This window comes from Hyperolius riggenbachi, chromosome 6 (genome assembly GCF_040937935.1).
Source record: "Hyperolius riggenbachi isolate aHypRig1 chromosome 6, aHypRig1.pri, whole genome shotgun sequence".
In the NCBI taxonomy this organism is placed as follows: Eukaryota; Metazoa; Chordata; class Amphibia; order Anura; family Hyperoliidae; genus Hyperolius; species Hyperolius riggenbachi.
Genome location: NC_090651.1, coordinates 1 through 23,625, shown reverse-complemented (window position 1 = coordinate 23,625; position 23,625 = coordinate 1). Strand labels below are relative to the sequence as shown.

Sequence of the window (23,625 nt, the reverse complement as noted above, 5' to 3'; positions counted from 1 at the left end):
TATATAGCACTGTCTTCTATTGCCACTGTACTGCTGGAATCAGTAGTACTTCCGTCCATCACCAGTGTATAACATAGTATATAGCACTATCTTCTATTGCCACTATACTGCTGGGATGAGTATTACTTCCGTCCATCACCAGTGTATAACATAGTATATAGCATTGTCTTCTATTGCCACTGTACTGCCAGTCAGCTTGTACTGCTGGGATCAGTAGTACTTCCGTCCATCACCAGTGTATAATATAGTATATAGCATTGTCTTCTATTGCCACTGTACTGCTGGGATCAGTAGTTCTTCCGTCCATCACCAGTGTATAACATAGTATATAGCATTGTCGTCTATTGCCACTGTACTGCCAGTCAGCTTGTACTGCTGGGATCAGTAGTACTTCTGTCCATCACCAGTGTATAATATAGTATATAGCATTGTCTTCTATTGCCATTGTACTGCTGGGATCAGTAGTACTTCCGTCCATCACTAGTGTATAACATAGTATATAGCATTGTCTTCTATTGCCACTGTACTGCTGGGATCTGTAGTACTTCCGTCCATCACCAGTTTATAACATACTATATAGCAATGTCTATTGCCACTGTACTGCCAGTCAGTGTGCGTGTACTGCTGGGATCAGTACAACCATAATTAAGAAATCCAGTGAAAGAGGGAGGGGCAAGGGAAGAGGTGTTTCCCCTGACGGTTCACGTAGAGGCCGCAGTGGAGCATCTAAGAAAACCCACTCAATACCACCCATGTGTGCCAGACAAACAACCCTCACTGATCCACAAGAGCAGGAACGGATAATGAATTGGATGACCTCTCAAGCGTCCAGCAGCGGGTTAAGCAGCAGCAGCACCAGCACATCCTTGTTGTCACGCACGAGGTCCTCTGCCAGTTACAAGGAGCCAGTGGGCACAACGGTGACACAACAAGCAGCTACACCATGCACACAATGGCCGAATAACCAGTCCGAACAATTATTTCCGGGCACAATGGCCTCTTCGGAGGAGCTATTCCCACTCCTACCCCCACAAACAATGGAACAGCCAGAAATGTTGCACCCGGATTCACAACCATTGTGCGAGGTAAATGCACCACGCACTGAAATGAAAGGCGAGGACAAAGACACCCAAATCCCTGAGCAATGTGCGCAGGAATTGGAATTGCAGGAGGTCCACCAAGAACATCTTGAAGACATGGGAGTGAGGTGCGCAGAGGGTGTTCTGGGGAGCTTTAGTCCACTGCACACAGACACAGTCACAGATGAGGAGATGGAAGAGGAGGTTTTGGACGATGTGGACACAGACCCGGATTATTGAGTACAACCTCGCTGTCGGGATAGCAGCAGTACGGATGAGTCGGCTGCAGAACCCACTGCTGTTCGCCGTGTGCCACAAAGTAGGCGGGGGCGGGGTATTTCGGACACAACAGGCATAGCCGTAGAAGTGAGATGCCAAAGGGGCACGAAAGAAACTCGCCAGCAAAGCAGGAGCTCAAAAGTATGGGCTTTCTTCGACGACTGCAGGGAGGATGTTACCATGGTGATTTGCAAGGTGTGCAGGACCCGACTGAGCAGGGGGAAAAATATCAACAACCTCTCCACCACCAGCATGCGCCGCCACATGGTAGCCAAACATAGCACTCTGTGGTCAAACACGCAAGGCCAGGGTAGCGGCTCGCTTCCAGCCCCCAGCAACACTGCCTCCGTTGTCACCAGACCCTCCTCAGCAGCAGCCCAGCCATTACGTGGTACACAAACATCCGTAGTAGACGACGATGTCAGTTTCCGCAACAGTCCTCTTGACGTTTACCAGTCTTCAACGACCAACTGTCCTTCGGTGTGCGATCCTACGGTTCAGTTGTCTGTCCTGGAGATGTTAGAGCGCAAGAGAAAATTGCCAGCAAATGACCCCCGGGCCGTGGCACTAACAGCCAGCATAGCCAAGTTTGTGGCCTGCAAAATGCTGCCATATCGCGTGGTGGAGACAAACAGCTTCAAGCGCATGATGGCGCTGGCCATCCCACGTTACGTGGTTCCCAGCCGATACTATTTTCCGCGGTCTGCAGTGCCAGCGTTACATGAGCACATGGTTAGCAAAATAACCAGAAGCTTGAAAAATGCCGTTGCCTGCAAGGTTCACCTCACCACAGACACCTGGACGAGTGCCTTTGGCCAGGGTCGATACATCTCCCTGACGGCGCACTGGGTGAACCTTGTGGAGCCTGGCAGCGACTCCTCACCAGCTACGGCGCGGGTGTTGCCCACGCCGCAAACTGCTGGACCGGCGTCCCTCAGAGATAACAGCAGCACCTACCTTGACTCTGACTCCTTCTCCTCCAACGCCTCTCAAAGCGGTACCTCATCCGGCATCGGTAACCCAGCAATAGGGTCGTGGAAGCCGTGCAGCACAGCTGTTGCCATGTGTCAGCAAGCCTTACTGAAGCTGATCTGCCTTGGAGATAAGCAGCACACAGGTGAAGAAATTTGGAAGGGAATCAAGGAACAGACCGATTTGTGGCTGGCACCGCTGGACCTGAAACCAGGCATGGTTGTCTGTGACAATGGGAGCAATCTCATTCACGCTTTAAAGTTGGCTAAGCTGAGACACATCCCTTGCCTGGCAAGAGGTTTTCCTGGAACCTCTTATCTGTATTACATTTATGACTGCATGGTGACAAACAGCATTGCTATCCGCATGCTTCTTGTCCTCATGCAAGGCCTGGGTTGTTGTGTCTCAAAGCGTGGCCTTCTCCTCCTGCGCCTCCTCCTGTTCCGTCACATGTGCTGCTGCTGGGTTAGCGTTGCCGGTCCCTTTTTATGGAACCTCTTATCTGTATTACATTTATGACTGCATGGCGGCAAAATGCATTGCTATCCGCACGCTTCTTGTCCTCATGCAAGGCCTGGGTTGTTGTGTCTCAAAGCGTGGGCTTCTCCTCCTACGCCTCCTCCTGTTCCATCACGTGTGCTGCTGCTGGGTTAGCGTTACCGGTCCCTTTTCCTGGAACCTCTTATCTGTATTACATTTATGACTGCATGGCGGCAAAATGCATTGCTATCCGCACGCTTCTTGTCCTCATGCAAGGCCTGGGTTGTTGTGTCTCAAAGCGTGGCCTTCTCCTCCTGCGCCGCCCTCCTCCTGTTCCATCACGTGTGCTGCTGCTGGGTTAGCGTTACCGGTCCCTTTTCCTGGAACCTCTTATCTGTATTACATTTATGACTGCATGGCGACAAAAAGCATGTTACCTGTGCAAAGAAAAATTACATTTTCCGCATTTAAAAGACAGTTTTCCCTTTGAAACTTTACAATCAATTTTCTCAAAAACTATAAGCTCTTTTAAAAAAAAAAAAAAATGTTTCCTCTTGTACCCACTCCCAAGGTGCACATACCCTGCAAATTTGGGGTATGTAGCATGTAAGGAAGCTTTACAAAGCACGAAAGTTCGGGTCCCCATTGACTTCCATTATGTTCAGAGTTAGGCGTGAACACCCGAGCATCGCGGCCATGTTCGGCGAACGTTTGCGAACCCGAACATCCAGGTGTTCGCCCAACACTAGTAAACGCGCGCCTTCTGTTTGGAAATACGCATCAACGACGTAATGCTGGAAGAGTTTACCACTGGAATGCAAGGTGGAAAATTCATATCACATGGCAAGCCTGTAAGCATAATATTGTAGTTGTGTGACCCGTGTTCGTTTAGCGGTTTGCTTGTGCTCAACATGTGTCAATTGTATGTGCCAGCCTGGATCTCTGTAAGGGAATAGAACCATGGGATTGCAGTTCATATTGAGTACAGAGATACGCTTGCAAGCGTCTCCCATTGGGTATATGCAAATGTCGCTTTGGGCAGGAGGTTCCCCGTCTTCCCCTACAAAGATAGTAGCAACATCAGTTTGACAGGATGGGGAGTTATACCTTCTGATATCCAGACTTGGTTTTCCGTGAATACCATTCGTACAGCAGCAACAGAGTTACTGTGACTGATAATGTCATGCATTTGCATATAAGACTTAGCAAAGGGATTAACCTTTCGTATCATTTTGTCTAGTTTCATCAACAAAATGTCCTTGCAAGCGCTGTTACATTCTTTTTGCAAACGTTGAGTGGTAGCCTCAGCGGAATTGAAGATATATAACTGACCGTATTGTGGTGACATGTTAGGATTGGTATATAAAGGAGAGACTTGATGATAAATTTGACCATGAATTCTGAAAACATACTGTCCGTGGCCAGGTGGTTGAGCGATGTGGGCACCCATTGAAGCAAAAGTAAAAGCAGAGTTGTATTCCCTGATATGATCACAATAATTCCAGGACAGTGGGTTCTTGCCAGTCAAGAGGTCTTGTAATAAAACAGGAGGTTGCGATAGGGATGGCAAACACACCTTGCCGTTATGACAACACTAAGTGTAATGTCCCGATTTGTTGACCTCTGATGGACAATGAAGAGCATTGCAAGAATTACATAGTGCGGTAGGTAGGCCAATGTTATGTTCCTGGACGGGATTGGCGGTATCTTCTTGGAAAGCAGCAGAAAGTTGAATGTGGTGACTGCGCATGTGGTTTGCGAGAAGATGTGAGCTTTTATAAGAGGTTTTGCAATGTACACATTGAAAGATTATATTTTGGGAATGTGCTTTCGTATGTGTCAGGTCTGCGGAGCTTACCTCCGCTGTAACGGCCAGCAGCATGTCTGCGACTTCTGGGTCGGCTGGCCGCGTTGCTGGAGATGACGTCTGCGGCTCCCCAGCTGGGCTTCAGTCGCAGGCAGAGAAGGAGGGTGGACGCACACGCTGTCAGCGTCGCACCTCTTATGCGCTTAGGAAGCGTGTCAGCTGACAGTTGGTCAGCTGACACGCAGGGGTCCACCTCCGAATGCTGATTGCTGGACAGGATGGGGGCGTGCCTATTCTCTCACCCCGGGCTATTTAGCCTGATTCTGTCAGTTCCACCTTGTCTCCTCTGCTCTAGCTAACACTACGCAGTTAAGGCTTCAGACCTTAGTCAGTCCGTGTGTGGCTTGAACCGGCAGGACCCCGGGGATTCCATACTAGCTCAGCTTATTTTATTGATATTACTGTGTTTGACTTTTGCCTGTTTATCTGACTTCTCTTTGCCTAACGATTCTGTACCTCTGCGAATCTGATCTGTTGCTGACCCCTGCCTGAATACTTACTCTGATTTTGCCTAACGATTCTGTACCTCTGCCAATCTGATCTGTTGCCGACCTCTACCTAATTACTCACTCTGATCTTGCCTGCTGATTTTGTACTTCATCAATCAGATCTGTTGCCGACTCGATTGTCTGACTATTCTCATATCTGTATTGCAGTGTCAGTTCTGTCTTTACTGACACTGTCTATAACTGTACGGCGTTTCCCTTCAGGGAGTCTCTGATATCTGTCAGTCTGCTAGTGTCCCTCACTCACTAGCAGAACGTTACAGTATGTTTGCTGAGAAGAAATGATGTTTGGAAGCATTGACTGCAGTATTCACACTGAAAGGACTGAGTCACAGAATGTGTTTTGACATGCTTGGTGAGAGATGTGCATGCGTTAAAGTGTTTGTCGCAAATGTTGCATACAAATCTATTTGTTGTATGTATTTTGACATGGTTGAGGAGATCCACGTGAGCCGTGAAGTGTTTGTTACAGAATGTGCAGTAGAAGGTGTGACTGGAATGAGTTTGTAAGTGGTTCTTGAGAGCGCGAGTAGTTTTGAAGCATTGGTGGCAATGTTCACATTGTATCATTTGTTCAGTGGAGTGGGTTTTGAAATGTACGTTGAGATATCTCTGCTGTCGGAACGTTTTGGAACAAATGGTGCATTTATACGTTTGTTCAGTGGAGTGAGTTTCTAAATGTGCATTGAGATATCTCTGCAGTCGGAAGATTTTCGAACAAATGGTGCATTGAAAGTTCTGTGTGGAATGTGTTTGTTCAGTACCAACGTTGTCAATAGATGGCAGCAGAACGTCATCACGTGTGATTGTAAGAGGCAAGAGAACTTCATAATGGCCATGATCCAACGGGCCACTAAAGAGCAGGGAAATGAAGAGACAATGGCAGGGATTGTAAACTCGAGGAGAGACATGAGGATGTTCTCTGAAGTGAATGGTGATAGTTGCGGGAAGTATTTGGGACATAGCGACAATTTCTGCCTCCCCACCATAAACACCAGAAGTGCTCATGTAGTCGGCTAGGGATGAGCGTAATGACCTAATTACGAATTTCCGAAATTTCTACAATTACGATTTTAGCAGTAATCGAAATTTCGTAATTTTCGCAAATTACGCAAATTTTCGTAATTACGAAATTTAGTATTTTAAAGTTTGCAAAGGTTTGTATCCCTCTAGATGCCTAAAATGAATAGCACAGCCAGCCAGTCAGTCAGTCGTCCTCCTCCTCCTCCTCCTCCTCTCTCTCTCTCTCTCTCTCTCTCTCTCTCTCTCTCTCTCTCTCTCTCTCTCTCTCTCTCTCTCTCTCTCCAGAGATCTGTAGTATTTCAAAACCATACTCACATTCATGACATGTCCAGGGATCAAACCCAGGCCAACCACATGGAAGACAGCTATGCTCACCACCATACCACCAAACACACACTAAATAGACTGCTAACCTAAATCTTACTTGTAGACAGTCATATGAGACACATGCTGGGTGCAGGGCTTTGTGATTGGACCATGCGATAGAGTGAGGTGCAAAAATGAAATCATGCCTAGCAGAGGATGGTTTCACAGTGCTAAATGCTAGGCTGGCTGTGGTGCAATTGGTTAGTGTGTCTGGCTGGTAACAGCAAGGTTACAGGTTCAATTCCATCCAGGCATGTCTTTTCCTTTTGCGTTCAACAGTTGTCCAAACAGAGCCAACAGAGCCCCAGATAGCCATGTAGAGTTAGGTCACAGCTAGCCTGGCTGTGGTGCAATTGGTTAGTGTGTCTGGCTGGTAACAGCAAGGTTACAGGTTCGATTCCATCCAGGCATGTCTTTTCCTTTTGCGTTCAACAGTTGTCCAAACAGAGCCAACAGAGCCCCAGATAGCCATGTAGAGTTAGGTCACAGCTAGCCTGGCTGTGGTGCAATTGGTTAGTGTGTCTGGCTGGTAACAGCAAGGTTACAGGTTTGATTCCATCCAGGCATGTCTTTTCCTTTTGCGTGCGCGCGCTGCGCCATTGAACCCCATGGGGTATTTTGCGTGCGTAAAACTTTACACATGCAAAACTTTGTGCTCGGTGTTTGGACAACTGTTGAACTCAAAAGGAAAAGACATGCCTGGATGGAATCGAACCTGTAACCTTGCTGTTACCAGCCAGACACACTAACCAATTGCACCACAGCCAGGCTAGCTGTGACCTAACTCTACATGGCTATCTGGGGCTCTGTTGGCTCTGTTTGGACAACTGTTGAACGCAAAAGGAAAAGACATGCCTGGATGGAATCGAACCTGTAACCTTGCTGTTACCAGCCAGACGCACTAACCAATTGCACCACAGCCAGCCTAGCATTTAGCATTGTGAAACCATCCTCTGCTAGGCATGATTTCATTTTTGCACCTCACTCTATCGCATGGTCCATGGTCCAATCACAAAGCCCTGCACCCAGCATGTGTCTCATATGACTGTCTACAAGTAAGATTTAGGTTAGCAGTCTATTTAGTGTGTGTTTGGTGGTATGGTGGTGAGCATAGCTGTCTTCCATGTGGTTGGCCTGGGTTATCCCTGGACATGTCATGAATGTGAGTATGGTTTTGAAATACTACAGATCTCTGGAGAGAGAGAGAGAGAGAGAGAGAGAGAGAGAGAGAGAGAGAGAGAGAGAGAGAGAGAGAGAGGTGGCTGGCTGGGTGTGCTATTCATTTTAGGCATCTAGAGGGATAGAAACCCTTACAAACCTGAAAAAGTAAAATTTCGGTTGGAGACACGAAATTCGTCATTACGGGAGTGAAATTTCGATTACGAAATTGTAAATTACGATTTGAAAATTAATTACGAAATTACGAATTTGGGTCGTAATGTTAAATTTCGCATTCGTAATAAAAGCAGTTCGAAATTTCGAAAATTTCAGCTCATCTCTATAGTCGGCATAGTGTTGCGCATACTTGTATGTCTATGTTTTCATGGCTAAGAACAACGGACAACACATCGCCGATGTAATCCCAATGTTGGTAAACATAGTTCACAGCCATGTTGCGAAGTTCGAGAGCAACAGTTTCCTCAATGACATTTTTCCAGAAGTATGCGACCGATAGAAACAAACAGTTACCTGACGCAGGAATTTGTATAACATTAAAGGAAATGTTGTTTCCATGAAAGACATGTAAAGCGGCGGCCATCTTCTATCTATCTATCTATCTATCTATCTATCTATCTATCTATATCTGTCTATCTATCTTCTATCTATCTAATACAGTGCATGCCTCAACCTTGAAGCAAGAAGTAGAAGTAGGCTTTCCATGAGAAAATGTATGCGTGCTCAAACACCAAGTTTAACCCTAGCAAGTCTGGCTTTGCAAATCTGGCCTAATTGGCTATTCATGAGGCAATGTTCATGCAAATATGCATTTGCTTTCGCATGCCAAACTATGCAGGGTCACAAAACCAATACCGCAAAGTGGTCGCCCTGCGGGAATTAGTTCATGCTACATTAGCACTATCCAGGAGCGCCACAGGGAGGATTCCCAATGCCCCCATACAACCGGGGGGACTGCGGGGTCCCAGGCTCTCTCACTGCCTGGGAACCACAGCGGCACACCAGAGGGGGAGGCTGGGTGGTGCAGGTGACCCCCTTAAGCGTGGCCAGTGCCGGGGAGAGCCGTCCGCACCCACTAGTGATGGGCGAACAGTGTTCGCCACTGTTCGGGTTCTGCAGAACATCACCCTGTTCGGGTGATGTTCGAGTTCGGCCGAACACCTGACGGTGCTCGGCCAAACCGTTCGGCCACATGGCCGAACTAAGAGCGCATGGCCGAACGTTCCCCGAACGTTCGGCTAGCGCTGTGATTGGCCGAACGGGTCACGTGGTTCGGGCCCGAACGCGCTCTGATTGGCCGAACGGTCACGTGGTTCGGGTAAATAAATACCCGAACCACGTCATATCTCCGCCATTTCTCTGTGGGTTTAGCTTTGGGTAGGCAGGCAGGGTAGTTCGCTCTCCAGCCACGCTAGCCAGGGTCCCCCCCAGTCATTGTGTGTCGCTGCTGGGAACAGTAGTACACCGCTCGCTCAGCCACACTATATAGCATTCTGTTTACTGCCACTCTGTGTACCTCGCTCAGCCACACTATATAGCATTCTGTTTACTGTTCTGTGTCTGCTGGGAATAGTAGTACACCGCTCGCTCAGCCACACTATATAGCATTCTGTTCACTGTTCTGTGTCTGCTGGGAATAGTGGTACACCGCTCGCTCAGCCACACTATATAGCATTCTGTTTACTGTTCTGTGTCTGCTGGGAATAGTGGTACACCGCTCGTTCAGCCACACTATATAGCATTCTGTTTACTGTTCTGTGTCTGCTGGGAATAGTGGTACACCGCTCGCTCACCCACACTATATAGCATTGTGTTTACTGTTCTGTGTCTGCTGGGAATAGTAGTACACCGCTCGCTCAGCCACACTATATAGCATTGTGTGTACTGCCACTCTGTGTACACGGCTCAGCCTGACTATATAGCATTGTGTGTACTGCCACTGTGCACCTCGCTCAGCCACGCTATATATAGCATTGTGTTTACTGCCACTCTGTGTACACCGCTCAGCCAGACTACATAGCATTGTGTGTACTGCCACTCTGTGTACACCGCTCAGCCAGACTCTATAGCATTGTGTGTACTGCCACTCTGTGTACACCGCTCAGCCAGACTATATAGCATTGTGTGTACTGCCACTCTGTGTACACCGCTCAGCCAGACTATATACCATTGTTTACTGACACTCTGTGTACACCGCTCAGCCAGACTATATACCATTGTTTACTGACACTCTGTGTACACCGCTCAGCCAGACTATATACCATTGTTTACTGACACTCTGTGTACACCGCTCAGCCAGACTATATACCATTGTTTACTGACACTCTGTGTACACCGCTCAGCCAGACTATATACCATTGTTTACTGACACTCTGTGTACACCGCTCAGCCAGACTATATACCATTGTTTACTGACACTCGGTGTACACCGCTCAGCCAGACTATATACCATTGTTTACTGACACTCTGTGTACACCGCTCAGCCAGACTATATACCATTGTTTACTGACACTCTGTGTACACCGCTCAGCCAGACTATATACCATTGTTTACTGACACTCTGTGTACACCGCTCAGCCAGACTATATACCATTGTTTACTGACACTCTGTGTACACCGCTCAGCCAGACTATATACCATTGTTTACTGACACTCTGTGTACACCGCTCAGCCAGACTATATACCATTGTTTACTGACACTCGGTGTACACCGCTCAGCCAGACTATATACCATTGTTTACTGACACTCTGTGTACACCGCTCAGCCAGACTATATACCATTGTTTACTGACACTCTGTGTACACCGCTCAGCCAGACTATATACCATTGTTTACTGACACTCTGTGTACACCGCTCAGCCAGACTATATACCATTGTTTACTGCCACTCTGTGTACATGGCTCAGCCAGACTATATAGCATTGTGTGTACTGCCACTCTGTGTACACCGCTCAGCCAGACTATATAGCATTGTTCACTGCCACTCTGTGTACACGGCTCAGCCAGACTATATAGCATTGCGTACTCTGCCAGTCAGTGTGTATATTGCTGGGATCAGTAATACTCCACTCACCGTCAACCACTATATGAGCTCACCATGAGTTCCTCAGAGACCTCCGCTGTGAGCAGCACTCCCAACAACAGCAACAGCCAACGCCCCACGCAAGCTATAACATCCACCCCAGCAGCCAGTGGTCAGCAGCAGCCCTCCCCGGAGGAGAACGTTGTGTCCATCGGTCCGGCGCCAGAGCGATTAATGAGGGCTGCCATTGAGGGGATGATGGGGCCTGATGTGGAGGAGGAGGTCGGGCTCAGGCCAGCATCCCAAGTTAATGTTGAGGACGATGAGGGGTCTGTGACTGTGTCTGGGGATGTTGGGGTGGCAGAGGTGGTGGGTGGGTCAGACTCAGGAGAAGAGTTGTATGATGAGGATGATGATCGGGACCATCTGTATGTGCCTCAGAGTCCGACCCCGGAAAACATGTTGTATCGTGTGTTTAGGTACTAAAATCTGCGTTCCCAGTAGTGTTGGGCGAACAGTGTTCGCCACTGTTCGGGTGCTGCAGAACATCACCCCGTTCGGGGTGACTATATAGCAGACTATATAGCATTGTGTTTACTGCCACTCTGTGTACACGGCTCAGCCACACTATATAGCATTGTGTTTACTGCCACTCTTTGTCTGCTGGGAACAGTAGTACACCGCTCACCCGCCACTGTATAGCATTGTGCTCTGTGTCGCTGCTGGCAATAGTGGTACACCGCTCACCCACCACTGTATAGCATTTCTGTACTGCCACTGTACTGCTGCCAGTCAGCGTGTACTGTAAGGATAAGTGAAATGAGGAAGAAATCCGGTGAAAGAGGGAGGGGCAAGGGAAGAGGTGTTTCCCCTGACGGTTGTGCTGGGGAGCTGTACTCCACGGCGGCGGCCCCCCACAATGACATATGACGAGTTTGAGGAGATGGAAGAGGAGGGTATGGACAATGTGGACATAGACCCAGATTTTGTTTGTGAACGAGAACATCGCCGTCGTAGCAGCAGCACAGATGAGTCTGTTGAAGAACCCACTGCTGCACGAGTTCGCCTTGTGCCACAAGGTAGGCGGCGCGCAATTTCAGGCACCACAAGCGTGGAAGTTCAAGTGAGAGGCAAAAGAGGCGCAAACAGAAATCGCCAGCAAGGCAGGTGCTCCAAATTCTGGGCTTTCTTTGAAGACTGCACTGAGGATGTTACCATGGCGATTTGCAAGGTGTGCAAGACCCGCCTGAGCAGGGGGAAAAGTATTAACAACCTCTCCACCACCAGCATGAGCCGCCACATGCTATCCAAACATCCCACTCTGTGGGCAAACGCGGCAGGACAGGGTACCACCAGCAACACTGCCTCCCTTGGGTTCACCAGACTCACCACCAGACCCGCCTCAGCAGCAGCAGTAGCCCAGCCATTGCGTGGTTCAAAACATTCCAAAAAATCAGATGACGCTGACACTGTCACTTTCCGGAGTAGTGCTCTTGAGGTCTCCCAGTGTTCATCAAACACAACAACCAACAGCCCTTCGTTGTGCAGCCCTACGGTTCAGTTGTCTGTCTCGGAGATGTTTGAGCGCAAGAGGAAATTGCCAGCAAATGACCCCCGGGCCGTGGCAGTAAGAGCCAGCATAGCCAAGCTTCTGGCCTGCGAAATGCTGCCATATCGAGTGGTGGAGACAAACAGCTTCAAGGGCATGATGTCAGTGGCCATCCCACGTTACGTGGTTCCCAGCCGCTACCACTTTGCGCGCTCTGCAGTGCCTGAGTTGCATGAGCACGTGGTCAGCAAAATAACCCGAAGCTTGAAGAATGCCGTTGCCTGCAAGGTTCACGTATCCGCCTCTCCACAGAAAATGCAGACCGTCTGACTCAAATTAAAATGAATCAATCCTGGATTGGAAATGACTACGCAACACTCCAGGACCCCAACCAAGTAACATGACCAATGAACATCTGGGATGGTTTAGCGTTTCCGGTCCCTGTTTATTGAACCTCTCATCTGTATTACATTTATGACTGCATGGCGGCAAAAAGCATTGCTGCTATATCCGCACGCTTTTTGTCCTCATGCAAGGCCTGGGTTGTTGTGTCTCAAAAAGCATGGCCTTCTCCTCCTGCGCCTGCTCCTGTTCCATCACGTGTGCTGCTGCTGCTGGGTTAGCGTTTCCGGTCCCTGTTTATGGAACCTCTCATCTGTATTACATTTATGACTGCATGGCGGCAAAAAGCATTGCTATATCCGCACGCTTTTTGTCCTCATGCAAGGCCTGGGTTGCGTCTCAAAAAGCGTGGCCTTCTCCTCCTGCGCCTCCTCCTGTTCCATCACGTGTGCTCTGTGCTGCTGCTGCTGCTGGGTTAGCGTTACCGGTCCCTGTTTATTGAACCTCTCATCTGTATTACATTTATGACTGCATGGCGGCAAAAAGCATTGCTATATCCGCACGCTTTTTGTCCTCATGCAAGGCCTGGGTTGCGTCTCAAAAAGCGTGGCCTTCTCCTCCTGCGCCTCCTCCTGTTCCATCACGTGTGCTCTGTGCTGCTGCTGCTGCTGGGTTAGCGTTACCGGTCCCTGTTTATTGAACCTCTTATCTTTATTACATTTATGACTGCATGGCGGTAAAAAGCATGCTATCCGCACGCTTCTTGTCCTCATGCAAGGCCTGGGTTGTTGTGTCTCAAAAAGCGTGGCCTTCTCCTCCTGCGCCTCCTCCTGTTCCATCACGTGTGCTGCTGCTGCTGCTGGGTTAGCGTTACCGGTCCCTGTTTATGGAACCTCTTCTCTTTATTACATTTATGACTGCCTGGCGGTAAAAACCATGTTACCTGTGCAAAGAAACATGACATTTTCAGCATTTAAAAGACAATTTTTCCTTTGAAACTTTACAATCAATTTTCTCAAAAACTATAAGCTCTTTTTGCTAAATTTTTTTCCCTCTTGTACCCACTCCCAAGGTGCACATACCCTGTAAATTTGGGGTATGTAGCATGTAAGGAGGCTTTACAAAGCACAAAAGTTCGGGTCCCCATTGACTTCCATTATGTTCGGAGTTCGGGTCGAACACCCGAACATCGCGGCCATGTTCGGCCTGTTCGGCCCGAACCCGAACATCTAGATGTTCGCCCAACACTAGCACCCACCTCCCAATATTAAAAACAGGCACTTACCTTAACATCCATTGCATTCTGTTACATGCGCATTAACTTGGGGGCTCCACATGAGAAATGAGTGAAGCAGTGGGTCACCCCGAGCTTTAGAGCTCAGGGCTGGCTCACATACAACACTCCAGAGAGGGGGGGAGGACTGACGCAGACAACTCACTCCAGGGCTCACACCACCGGAGCAAGCCATCCACCACCTGCCTCCAAAGGATACAAACTGCACAAAATACTTTCCATGAATGGCAACACCTTACAAAAAATCTCTGATTCTACGATAGGTCTAGTCACGTGGTCAGACCACGCTCCCATCACCATTACAATAACCCAATTGAACTGTGACTTTAAACACAGTCAGCGGAGATTGAATACCTCCATTTTAAAAGAAGCTAAAAACAATGCATACATCGCTGATAATCTAAGAAACTTTTTCTCATGGAATGAGGGAGGTGAAACGGGCGAGCCGCTCGTATGGAGTGCTCACAAGCCATACATTAGGGGAATCTTAATCAAAATGGGTTCTACTCAAAAGAATCAAAGTAATGCTCAAATATCAGCTATCCTCTCAAAAATCTCTCGCCTGGAAGCTTTACATAAAAACTCAGCGGGCCACGACCTTTTGAAAGACCTCTTCCAAGCTCGCCAGGAGCTCCGTTTATTGCTGTTGCACAAATTTGAATTCAACATGCTTAGAACTAAATCTAAATATTACTCTCAAAGTAATAAATCAGGAGCTCTTTTGGCTCAAAAATGCAAAATTAAACAGGCTAAATCTCGTATTCCGTTCTTAATCGACCCACTAACTAATCAGAGGGTCACTAACCCTAAATTGATAGCTGATATTTTTGCATCCTTTTATCGAGATCTCTATAATTTGCAATATGATACCAAGACCCCCCAACCATCTCCGCAGCAAATTGAGGAGTTTTTATCTACCCTCAACCTACCCTCACTCTCTCAGGATCACCTTGACTCATTAAACGCTCCCATTACCGCCCTGGAAGTCATTTCCTTAATAAAGTCACTGAAACATAACAAGGCTCCAGGCCCAGATGGGTACTCAAATGAATATTATCAGACATATGCCACTATTTTAGCCCCACGCTTAGCAAAGGTATTCAATACATTTAGATCTTCAGGCCAAATCCCTCAGGAATATTTATTAGCTACGGTAGTGGTCTTACCAAAAGCTGGCAAAGACTTGAGCAATCCTGCCAGTTTCCGTCCCAACTCGCTCTTAAATACGGACACCAAGCTGTACGTGAAAATTCTCGCCCATAGATTACTAGATTTGCTCCCACTACTGGTCAAGAATGACCAAGTTGGGTTCACCAAAAATAGACAATCATCTGATGGCACAAGGAGGATGATATCACTTCTGCACTATCTGGAGACCGGTCGGACGCCTTCTGTGTTCCTTACTTTGGACGCAGAGAAGGCGTTCGACTGGGTCCATTGGTTATTTCTAGAACACACGTTAAAAAAATTTGGGTTTTCCGGGGATTCTCTGAGGGGTATTTTGGCGCTCTATTCCAACCCATCAGCTAGAATCAATGCCTCTGGGTTTTACTCTGACATATTCCAAATTTCCAATGGCACTCGGCAGGGGTGCTCTCTCTCTCCGTTAATTTTTACGCTGCTGATGGAAACCCTTTCCGAGTCGATAAGGAGTAACCAGGGCATCAAGGGGATTAATATTGGCGGGAATTCTCACAAAATTGGCTTATTCGCGGATGACGTGATACTGACACTGACAGAACCATTGTCCTCTCTCCAGTCCAGAGCACGGTTAAAGCTCTGCATAACTTTTCACAAATATCCTATTACAAGGTCAACCACTCTAAGTCACTAATGCTGAATCTAAATTTATCCCAAGAATTGAAAAAATTAATCTCTACCAAAATTCCCTTTCCTTGGGCCCTCTAATCTATCCCGTACCTTGGAATACAGTTGACCACCTCAGTAGCGGGTCTTTTTGACGCTAATTATGCTCCCTTAATATCTTCTGTAATGACTGACCTGGAGGGACTAGCTAAAGTCGAACTCTCCTGGGCTGGGAGGCTGAATTCATTCAAGATGCTGATTTTACCAAAAATCCTTTACATATTTAGATCTATTAACATACCTATAAGGAAATCTTTCTTCATTAACTTAAACAAAATAATCTCGAAATTCATTTGGGCTGGTAGGAAGCCCAGACTAAAAATGCAAAATATGCACATCCCAAAAAACAAGGGAGGTCTTGGCCATCCTAATTTGGAAATATACTATCACGCATGCATTTTGGACATGTCCAGGTACTAGTGAAATAATAACCTGAGTAAAAAATGGGTGGATATAGAAAGCGCTTGCCACTCGCTACCTCTCAAAGATTCAATACTGGGCATTCTTATGGGTAGTGTTCCCTCCCCTCCTACCTTAATCACATGCAAGGCAACCTTAAATTCATGGCAGTTTTATAAAAAGTTCACATCTTCAGCGGACACCCACAACTCCCACATTAGAGTCGACCTGAAATCAGTTGCTAATTTAATGGGGAATATAGCCCTCTCTAAGTGGTCCCAAGCAGGAATCCCGCACTTAAACGACATTTATGAAAGTAATAGACTATGGGATTTCAACAAGATCAAGCAGATATTCAGTCTAGACTCCTCCCAACTCTTCACTTACTTAAGGCTTAAACACTGGGTTACTACACACAAGATAAATCTTCCCTCCCTGCCTAAACAGGTATACGCCTCTCTAAACAGCCCAATGTACTTAAAAAAGGGAATCTCAATTTGGTACGATTCCTTCATGAGGAACTCCCACCTCGCATTATCAAAATACGCTAAAAGTTGGGCCTATGATCTCCAATCCAACATTGACATTAACCAGTTAATCAGATCTGCGCAGCTTGCCTCCAAACTCTCACTCTGCCTTACGCATTGGGAGACACTGCAAAACATTTTCCTCAAATGCTATCTGACCCCCAGAAAACTGGCCGCCTTCTCTCCTTCACAATCGCCACTTTGCTGGAGACAATGTGGTCAGATGGGAACACTGACTCACTTATTATGGGAATGTCCCAAATTGAAACATTACTGGTATAAAATCCAGGAAAAAATAGAGGCCTTCACTAATCACCCCTTCACCCTATCCCCTACTCTCGCAATTTTAAATATAGGCTTAGAAGACTTGGAAATCAAACATAGAATGGCGGTCTTTCATGTCCTGGCAGCAGCTAGACACCTTATCGTCTCAAATTGGAAGTCTCCTGACCCTCCCTCATTTGCCCAGCTACTGCAGCTATCACAATATAACCTGTCCCTAGAATCAAGTATCAGAGGCCTTGGAGGCCCCAATGGTTCTGTCTATGTCATGGATATCTCTTAGATCACTACGCGTTATACTTCCCTCCCCAAACAGCACGTCAGCAAATAGGATGCACAGGCCCATAGCCTACACAACTTTAGTCCCTTTTGGTCGGTTCTCTAGTTTTTCTAGCGCTTACAGTTCTTACGGGTATATAGATATAAGTTGGACGAACAAGCAGAAATTAGAAAGGCAGAGGAGCAGAGTGCGTTTATGTTCTGTAGGCTGGGTAGCTTTAATCTACCTCAGCCCAGTTTAATTCCGTGTTCTTTTCTTTAATCTACTTTGCTTCATTTAATTAATGCTCCTTTTCTCTTATTTTATCTTTTATTCTATTTTATTTTATTGCATTAAGCTACTTTACTTTAGGTTATAAATTAAGCTGTTCAAGTACTAGTGGCACCAGCCCCTTGGTGCATCTGGCTAAGGGACTGTATCTATAAGAGGCTTACCTCATTCTGCTACGTTGAGTGGCAAAGCCAGAGGCTACTCTACACTCGTGTGTAACCCTCTTGACTGTTTTGATGGAATTCTAGATCATTGTCTTATACGATACATCTCTGTTTGCAATATTCTATGCTACTTGTACTTGTAATCTGGGAAAAAAAAATTCAATAAAAACTGTTGAATAAAAAAAAAAAAAATACTTTCCATGAGAAAATGTATGCGCATGTAGCAAAAAACAATGGACATTAAGGTAAGTGCCTGTTTTTAATATTGGGAGGAGGGTACAGACGGCTCTCTGGCCACGCTTGGGGGGTCGGCTGCACCACCCAGCCTCCCCCTCCGGGTTTCCGCTGTGGTTCCCAGGCAGTGAGAGAGCCTGGGACCCCACGGTCCCCCCAGTTGTATCAGGGCATTTGGAAGCCTCCCTGTGGCACTCATGGATAGTGCTGATGTAGCATGAACTAATACCCGCAGGGCGACCACTTTGCGGTATTGTTTTTTTGACCCTGCATAGTTTGGCATGTGAAAGCAAATGCATATTTGCAAGAGCATTGCCTCATGAATAGCCAATTAGGCCAGATTTGCAAAGCCAGACTTGCTAGGGTTAAACTTGGTGTTTGAGCATGCATACATTTTCTCATCGAAAGTACTTCTTCTTCTGGCTTGAAGGTTGAGGCACGCCCTGGGGGCAGGGCGCTACTTCTTCTTCTTGCTTGATGGTTGAGGCACTTACTCTATTATATATATAGATTATTACATTTAAAATTAACTCTTTACCTCCCACACCAAAAATTACCCCCAAAAATTCTTAATGAAAAAAAAAACATTACAGTTAAAAAAACAAAACAAAAAACCCCAAAACATAAATAGTTACCTAAACTTTTGAATATGCATGTGAAGATGGTATGCATGTGAAAATGGTATATTACAAACATTTTTTTAATTATAGGCTTGTAAATAGTGATGGATGCAAAACTGATAAAATGCACCTTTATTTCCAAATAAAATATTGGCGCCACACATTGTGATAGGGACATAATTTAAATGGTGTAATAACCGGGACAAATGGGCAAATAAAATACATACTTTAGGTTTTAATTATGGCAGCATGTATTATTTTAAAGCTATAATGGCCAAAAACTGAGAAATAATGAATTTTTTTCTTAATATTCCTGTGAAAATGCATTTAAAAATAAATAATTATTAGCAAAATGTACCACCCAAAGAAAGCATAATTGGTGGTGGAAAAAACAAGATATAGATGTAACGATCAGTGAAGCACAGAGAGGATCTGATTACCAGTGATCTGCAGAATCACTGGGAATACAGATGTATACCAGATTATACGTAATCTGCAGTATCACTGATAATCCGATATACTAGCTAACCTCTGTTCACCTGAGTAGAGTGTAGTGTTTGGTGTAACAGTAACACTTTGAGGACTAGGCCTCAGTGCAGCAAGGAGTACTGCACTGATTCCTTCCGCAGACCTGAGCTCTCCAAGACGGGAGGAGTCAGACTGACAGTAGGAAGGATGTCTGAAAGTGACCCTCAGGAGGAAGGGTCGCTAACAGAGCGAGGAACCGCCTCTAACGGTAAGGTCGGTTCTCGAGGTCGGACAAGCCAGGTCGTAAAAGGCGGAGTCTAGGTACAGGCAGGGTTCGGCAACGGGGTATCAGATATATCGAGGTACAGAATCAGGAGGCTGAGGCGGAGTCTAGAAACGAGCTGGAGATCGGCAACAGAGTATCAGAATTATCGAGGTACAAGATCAGAGTTCAGAAGGGTAGTCAAGGCAGGCAAAAGTCATAACAGATAATCACAATCAAACTAGTACTTTAGCTATCAACAGAATATAGCTAAGTGTAGGATTACAGCTCCAGCTGGTCCCGGCACACTTGCGGATCTGACTACGGATCTGGGTGCTTCCACATATGTGATCGCACGCCAGACAAAGGGCAAGTGAACAACCAGCAGTATATATACTCTAGGACCTTTCCAGGACCTCCCTAATTGCTGGTCCAATGAGAGCAGTGGAAATTGTCAGCTGACCCAGCTGGTCAGCTGACTTCCTTCTAGCTGTTATTTAAACTCTGCCTCTGTGCTCGCGCGCGTGTAAGTCTGAATCTTGGTGGACTATCAGTCCCAGCCACACCAGCACTGTCATGCAATGTATCTAGTGCGGGGGCCGCCTCTGATGCGGATTCCGCCGTTACCCATGCGGATTCCGCCGTTACCAATGCGGATTCCGCCGCACTGCCTACGCGGCGTTTTTTCCGCGTTGTGACGCCATGCTGGATGCGGAAACAGCCGCCTCACCTTGAGAGACGGCGGCCTTTCCGTGTTTCCTTACAATAGATCAATGAATTGTGATAATTAGTGATAAGGTTATTGGCGAATGAATGGGAGGTAAAAATTGCTCTGATGCATAAGGTGAAAAATACCCACGGGCTGAAATGGTTAATGCCAATCAGAAGACTCACAAAAACTCGGTAGTATCTGTGTCTTTTGAATGACCTATAATTACTGCAACAATCCAATTGATGTTTTTAAAATTTTGCAATCTCTGATTGGTTGAATACTCGCAAAGGGCTGTGATTGGCCTAAAATTACAGAGTTGTGGAAATCCAATTTTCCGATGCCATTTTCCAATTTTATGATGGGAAATCCCTACTCTCCATGCCCTAGGCAACTGCCCAGAATCGCCTTGTGGTTGATCTGTTGTTAACATGTACCTAATCAAGTAATGCTAATAGTAGATTGATAAAGTTACACGAAGGTGGCCAAATAGGATCACATGCTGTATCAATCAATATGATGGTGGAGTGATATTATTATTATTGTCAATAATATGCTAGCCTAGGAATGCTCGTGGCCCAAACTACAGCTAACACATTACCTTTGCTGTGGCTATGCTTTTTCTCTATAAACAAGAGCCAGTCTGCAAGTCTTCAGTTATCAATGCTAAACATGGTATTTCTTTACTCCAGTTAAATGTGACCCCATGATGTACACCAAAAGCTCAGGTGAGATTACAAGCCCAGATTTCCCCGGGTTCTATCCAAAGCTCACCAACTGCAAATACAAAATCCAGGTGGAGGAGGGCTTCTCCATTCTTCTGAGGTTCCTGCACTTTGATGTGGAGTCTCATCCGGAGGTTTCATGTCCATATGACCGGCTACAGGTGAGCAAGGATTTATAGTATTACCACTGCCTGTAGTGAAAGGCCTGTCTACACATGCAGCACTACAAGGTGTCATTGCTGAACAAATGCAATCATTCAAGCACTGTGTGCAAGAATGGAAAGGTGCACATTTCTGGATGACTCTCCTATCTTAGCAATTTCTTGCAGAACTCAGAAATCAGTCCTCCCAATGCCAGGGAACTGTATAGGGGAGAAAGGGTGGCCATAGACGCCAGGGAACTGTATAGGGGAGAAAGGGTGGGCATAGATACCATGGAACTGTATAGGGGAGAAAGGGTGGGCATAGATGCCATGGAACTGTTTAGGGGAGGAAGGGTGGCAATAGACACCAGGGAACTGTATAGGGAAGGAGGGGTTGTCATAGATACCAGGGAGCTGTATAGGGGAGGAAGGGTGGCCATAGACACCAGGGAACTGTATAGGGGAGGAGGGGTTGTCATGGGATACCAGGGAACTGTATAGGGGAGGAAGGGTGGCCATATATGCCAGGGAACTGTATAGGGGAGGAAGGGTGGCCATAGATACCAGGGAACTGTATAGGGGGGAGGGGTTGTCATAGATACCAGGGAACTGTATAGGGGAGGAAGGGTGGCCATAGACACCAGGGAACTTTATAGGGGAGGAAGGGTGGCCATAGATACCAGGGAACTACATAGGGGAGGAAGGGTGGCCATAGACACCAGGAAACTGTATAGGGGAGGAGGGGTTGTCATGGATACCAGGGAACTGTATAGGGGAGGAAGGGTGGCCATAGATGCCATTGAACTGTATAGGGGAGGAGGGGTGGTCATAGATATCAGGGAACTGTATGGGGAGGAAGGGTGGCTTTAGACACCAGGGAAACTGTATGGGGAGGAAGGGTGGCCATAGATACCAGGGAAATGTATAAGTGAGAAATGGTGGCCATAGATGCCAGGGAACTATGTAGGGGAGGAAGGGTGGTCATAGATACCAGGGAACTGTATAGGGGAGCAAGGGTGGCCATAGATGCCAAGGAAATGTATAGGGGAGGAAGGGTGGCCATAGACACCAGGGAACTGTATAGGGAAGGAGGGGGCAGCGATGGGCACCACGTGTGCTCCGTCGTATGCCAACCTGTACCTGGGGGCGTGGGAGAGGGAGCTGTTTTCCGATGAGGACCTGGCAATGTACCTGTGCCACGCTTTAGCCTGGCACAGGTACATTGATGACATCCTGCTTTTCTGGACGGGTGGCAAGGAATTATTATTACAATTTATGACAGCTATCAATAAGAATATTTGGAATCTCAAATTTACTATGCACATGAGTTATGTGGAGGTCCCATTTTTGGATCTTCTGATCTCGGTCTCGGCTGCGGGCCTTGTCTCTACAAGGTTATATAGAAAGGAAACGGCAACAAATGCACTTTTGAGAGCAGAAAGTTTCCATCCAAAACACACTATTAATGGTATCCCTACCGGACAGTATTTGCGGATTCGACGCAACTGTTCAGAGGATGATGCTTTTCAGAGGGAGGCCCTGCAGCTGAGATCGAGATTCAGACAAAGAGGATATAAGGATAAGATTCTTGTTAAGGCTTATAAGAGAGCTAATACTAGCAAACAGATCTGCCCTATTGGATAGGAGTAGATGTCCCACCCGTGAGAGGTCGGAGACAATCAGGTTCTGTACCAGATTCTCGGCACAGCATCGAGAGGTTTCTAGGATACTGGACAGGCATGGGCACATCCTCACTAACGATGCCAAATTGAGCACAGTGTTAACACAAACTCCCCTTTATTCATTCCGGAGGGCACCGTCCCTACGGGATCTCTTGGTCAACAGTCATTTTGTCGATCCTCAGGCCAACAAAAAGCACTGTAAGGTGACTGGTACATACACCTGTGGTGGATGTTCGGTATGCCGTTATATCCAGGTGGGCAGATCGGTTCGCCTTCCGGATGGTCGGGATTGGTGTTTCCCACATTATGTAAATTGTAGCACTACTCTTGTGGTATACCTGCTGCTCTGCACTTGCGGGGCATTTTATGTGGGAAAGACCAAAAATGAATTTCGTACACGCATCTCGCAACATATTGGAAGTATCAAGAGTTCAAATCATAATATCCTTACTCCCGTGGCGAAGCATTTTAAGTCCGTCCACGGTGGTAGGTTTCAAACATGTGCGTTTTGTTGGTCTGGACAGAATTCATAACTCTGCAAGAGGTGGAAATATGGATCGTCTGCTTCTACAGCGTGAAGCAAGGTGGATATTTGACTTGGAGGCAACTAAGGAGCCAGGCCTCAATGAAAACACAAGTTATGTCCCCCTTTCTGCCACCTTAGGGATGTTCGGTGAAGCATCCCACACCTTATGGGTCTACACTGCTCTTCTAGTGGGAGGGGCTTTGGGGGCTTTCTGCTGGGGCATCTCACATCTAGTTTTCCGCATGATGTTTATGAAATTTTTTTTTGATCAATGCTTATGCCAAAATTGGCTTGATCCCCATTTAGATAGGGATGTGCATGCACACCTCTTCTTTTTTATGATGGGGGTAGTCTAAACGCATAAAGTGAGCGGAATCTTGTATACTGTGATTTAATATTTTCATTTATCCTTTTTGGTTTTTGAAGCCACATATAAGTATGGTAGGTGTTTCTAATTGTGAATAACAATCATCGTTTGTATAGCTGCTTTGTTTTTGTGATGCTGTTTTGGGA

At 46.6% G+C, this 23,625-nt stretch overlaps 1 protein-coding gene across 1 annotated transcript in view; it reads left to right on the top strand.

The window, feature by feature from the left end:
- The window catches only part of LOC137521342 (mannan-binding lectin serine protease 1-like), a gene marked incomplete at its 3' end in the record, with an annotated part of 98,482 nt that extends 77,560 nt beyond the window's left edge, over positions 1–20,922 (top strand). Inside the window, exon 5 of the mRNA XM_068240466.1 lies at positions 20,729–20,922. Within this exon, the coding sequence (XP_068096567.1) occupies positions 20,729–20,922 (194 nt within the window). The remainder of the gene's footprint in view (positions 1–20,728) is intronic.
- Positions 20,923–23,625: the final 2,703 nt, after the last annotated feature.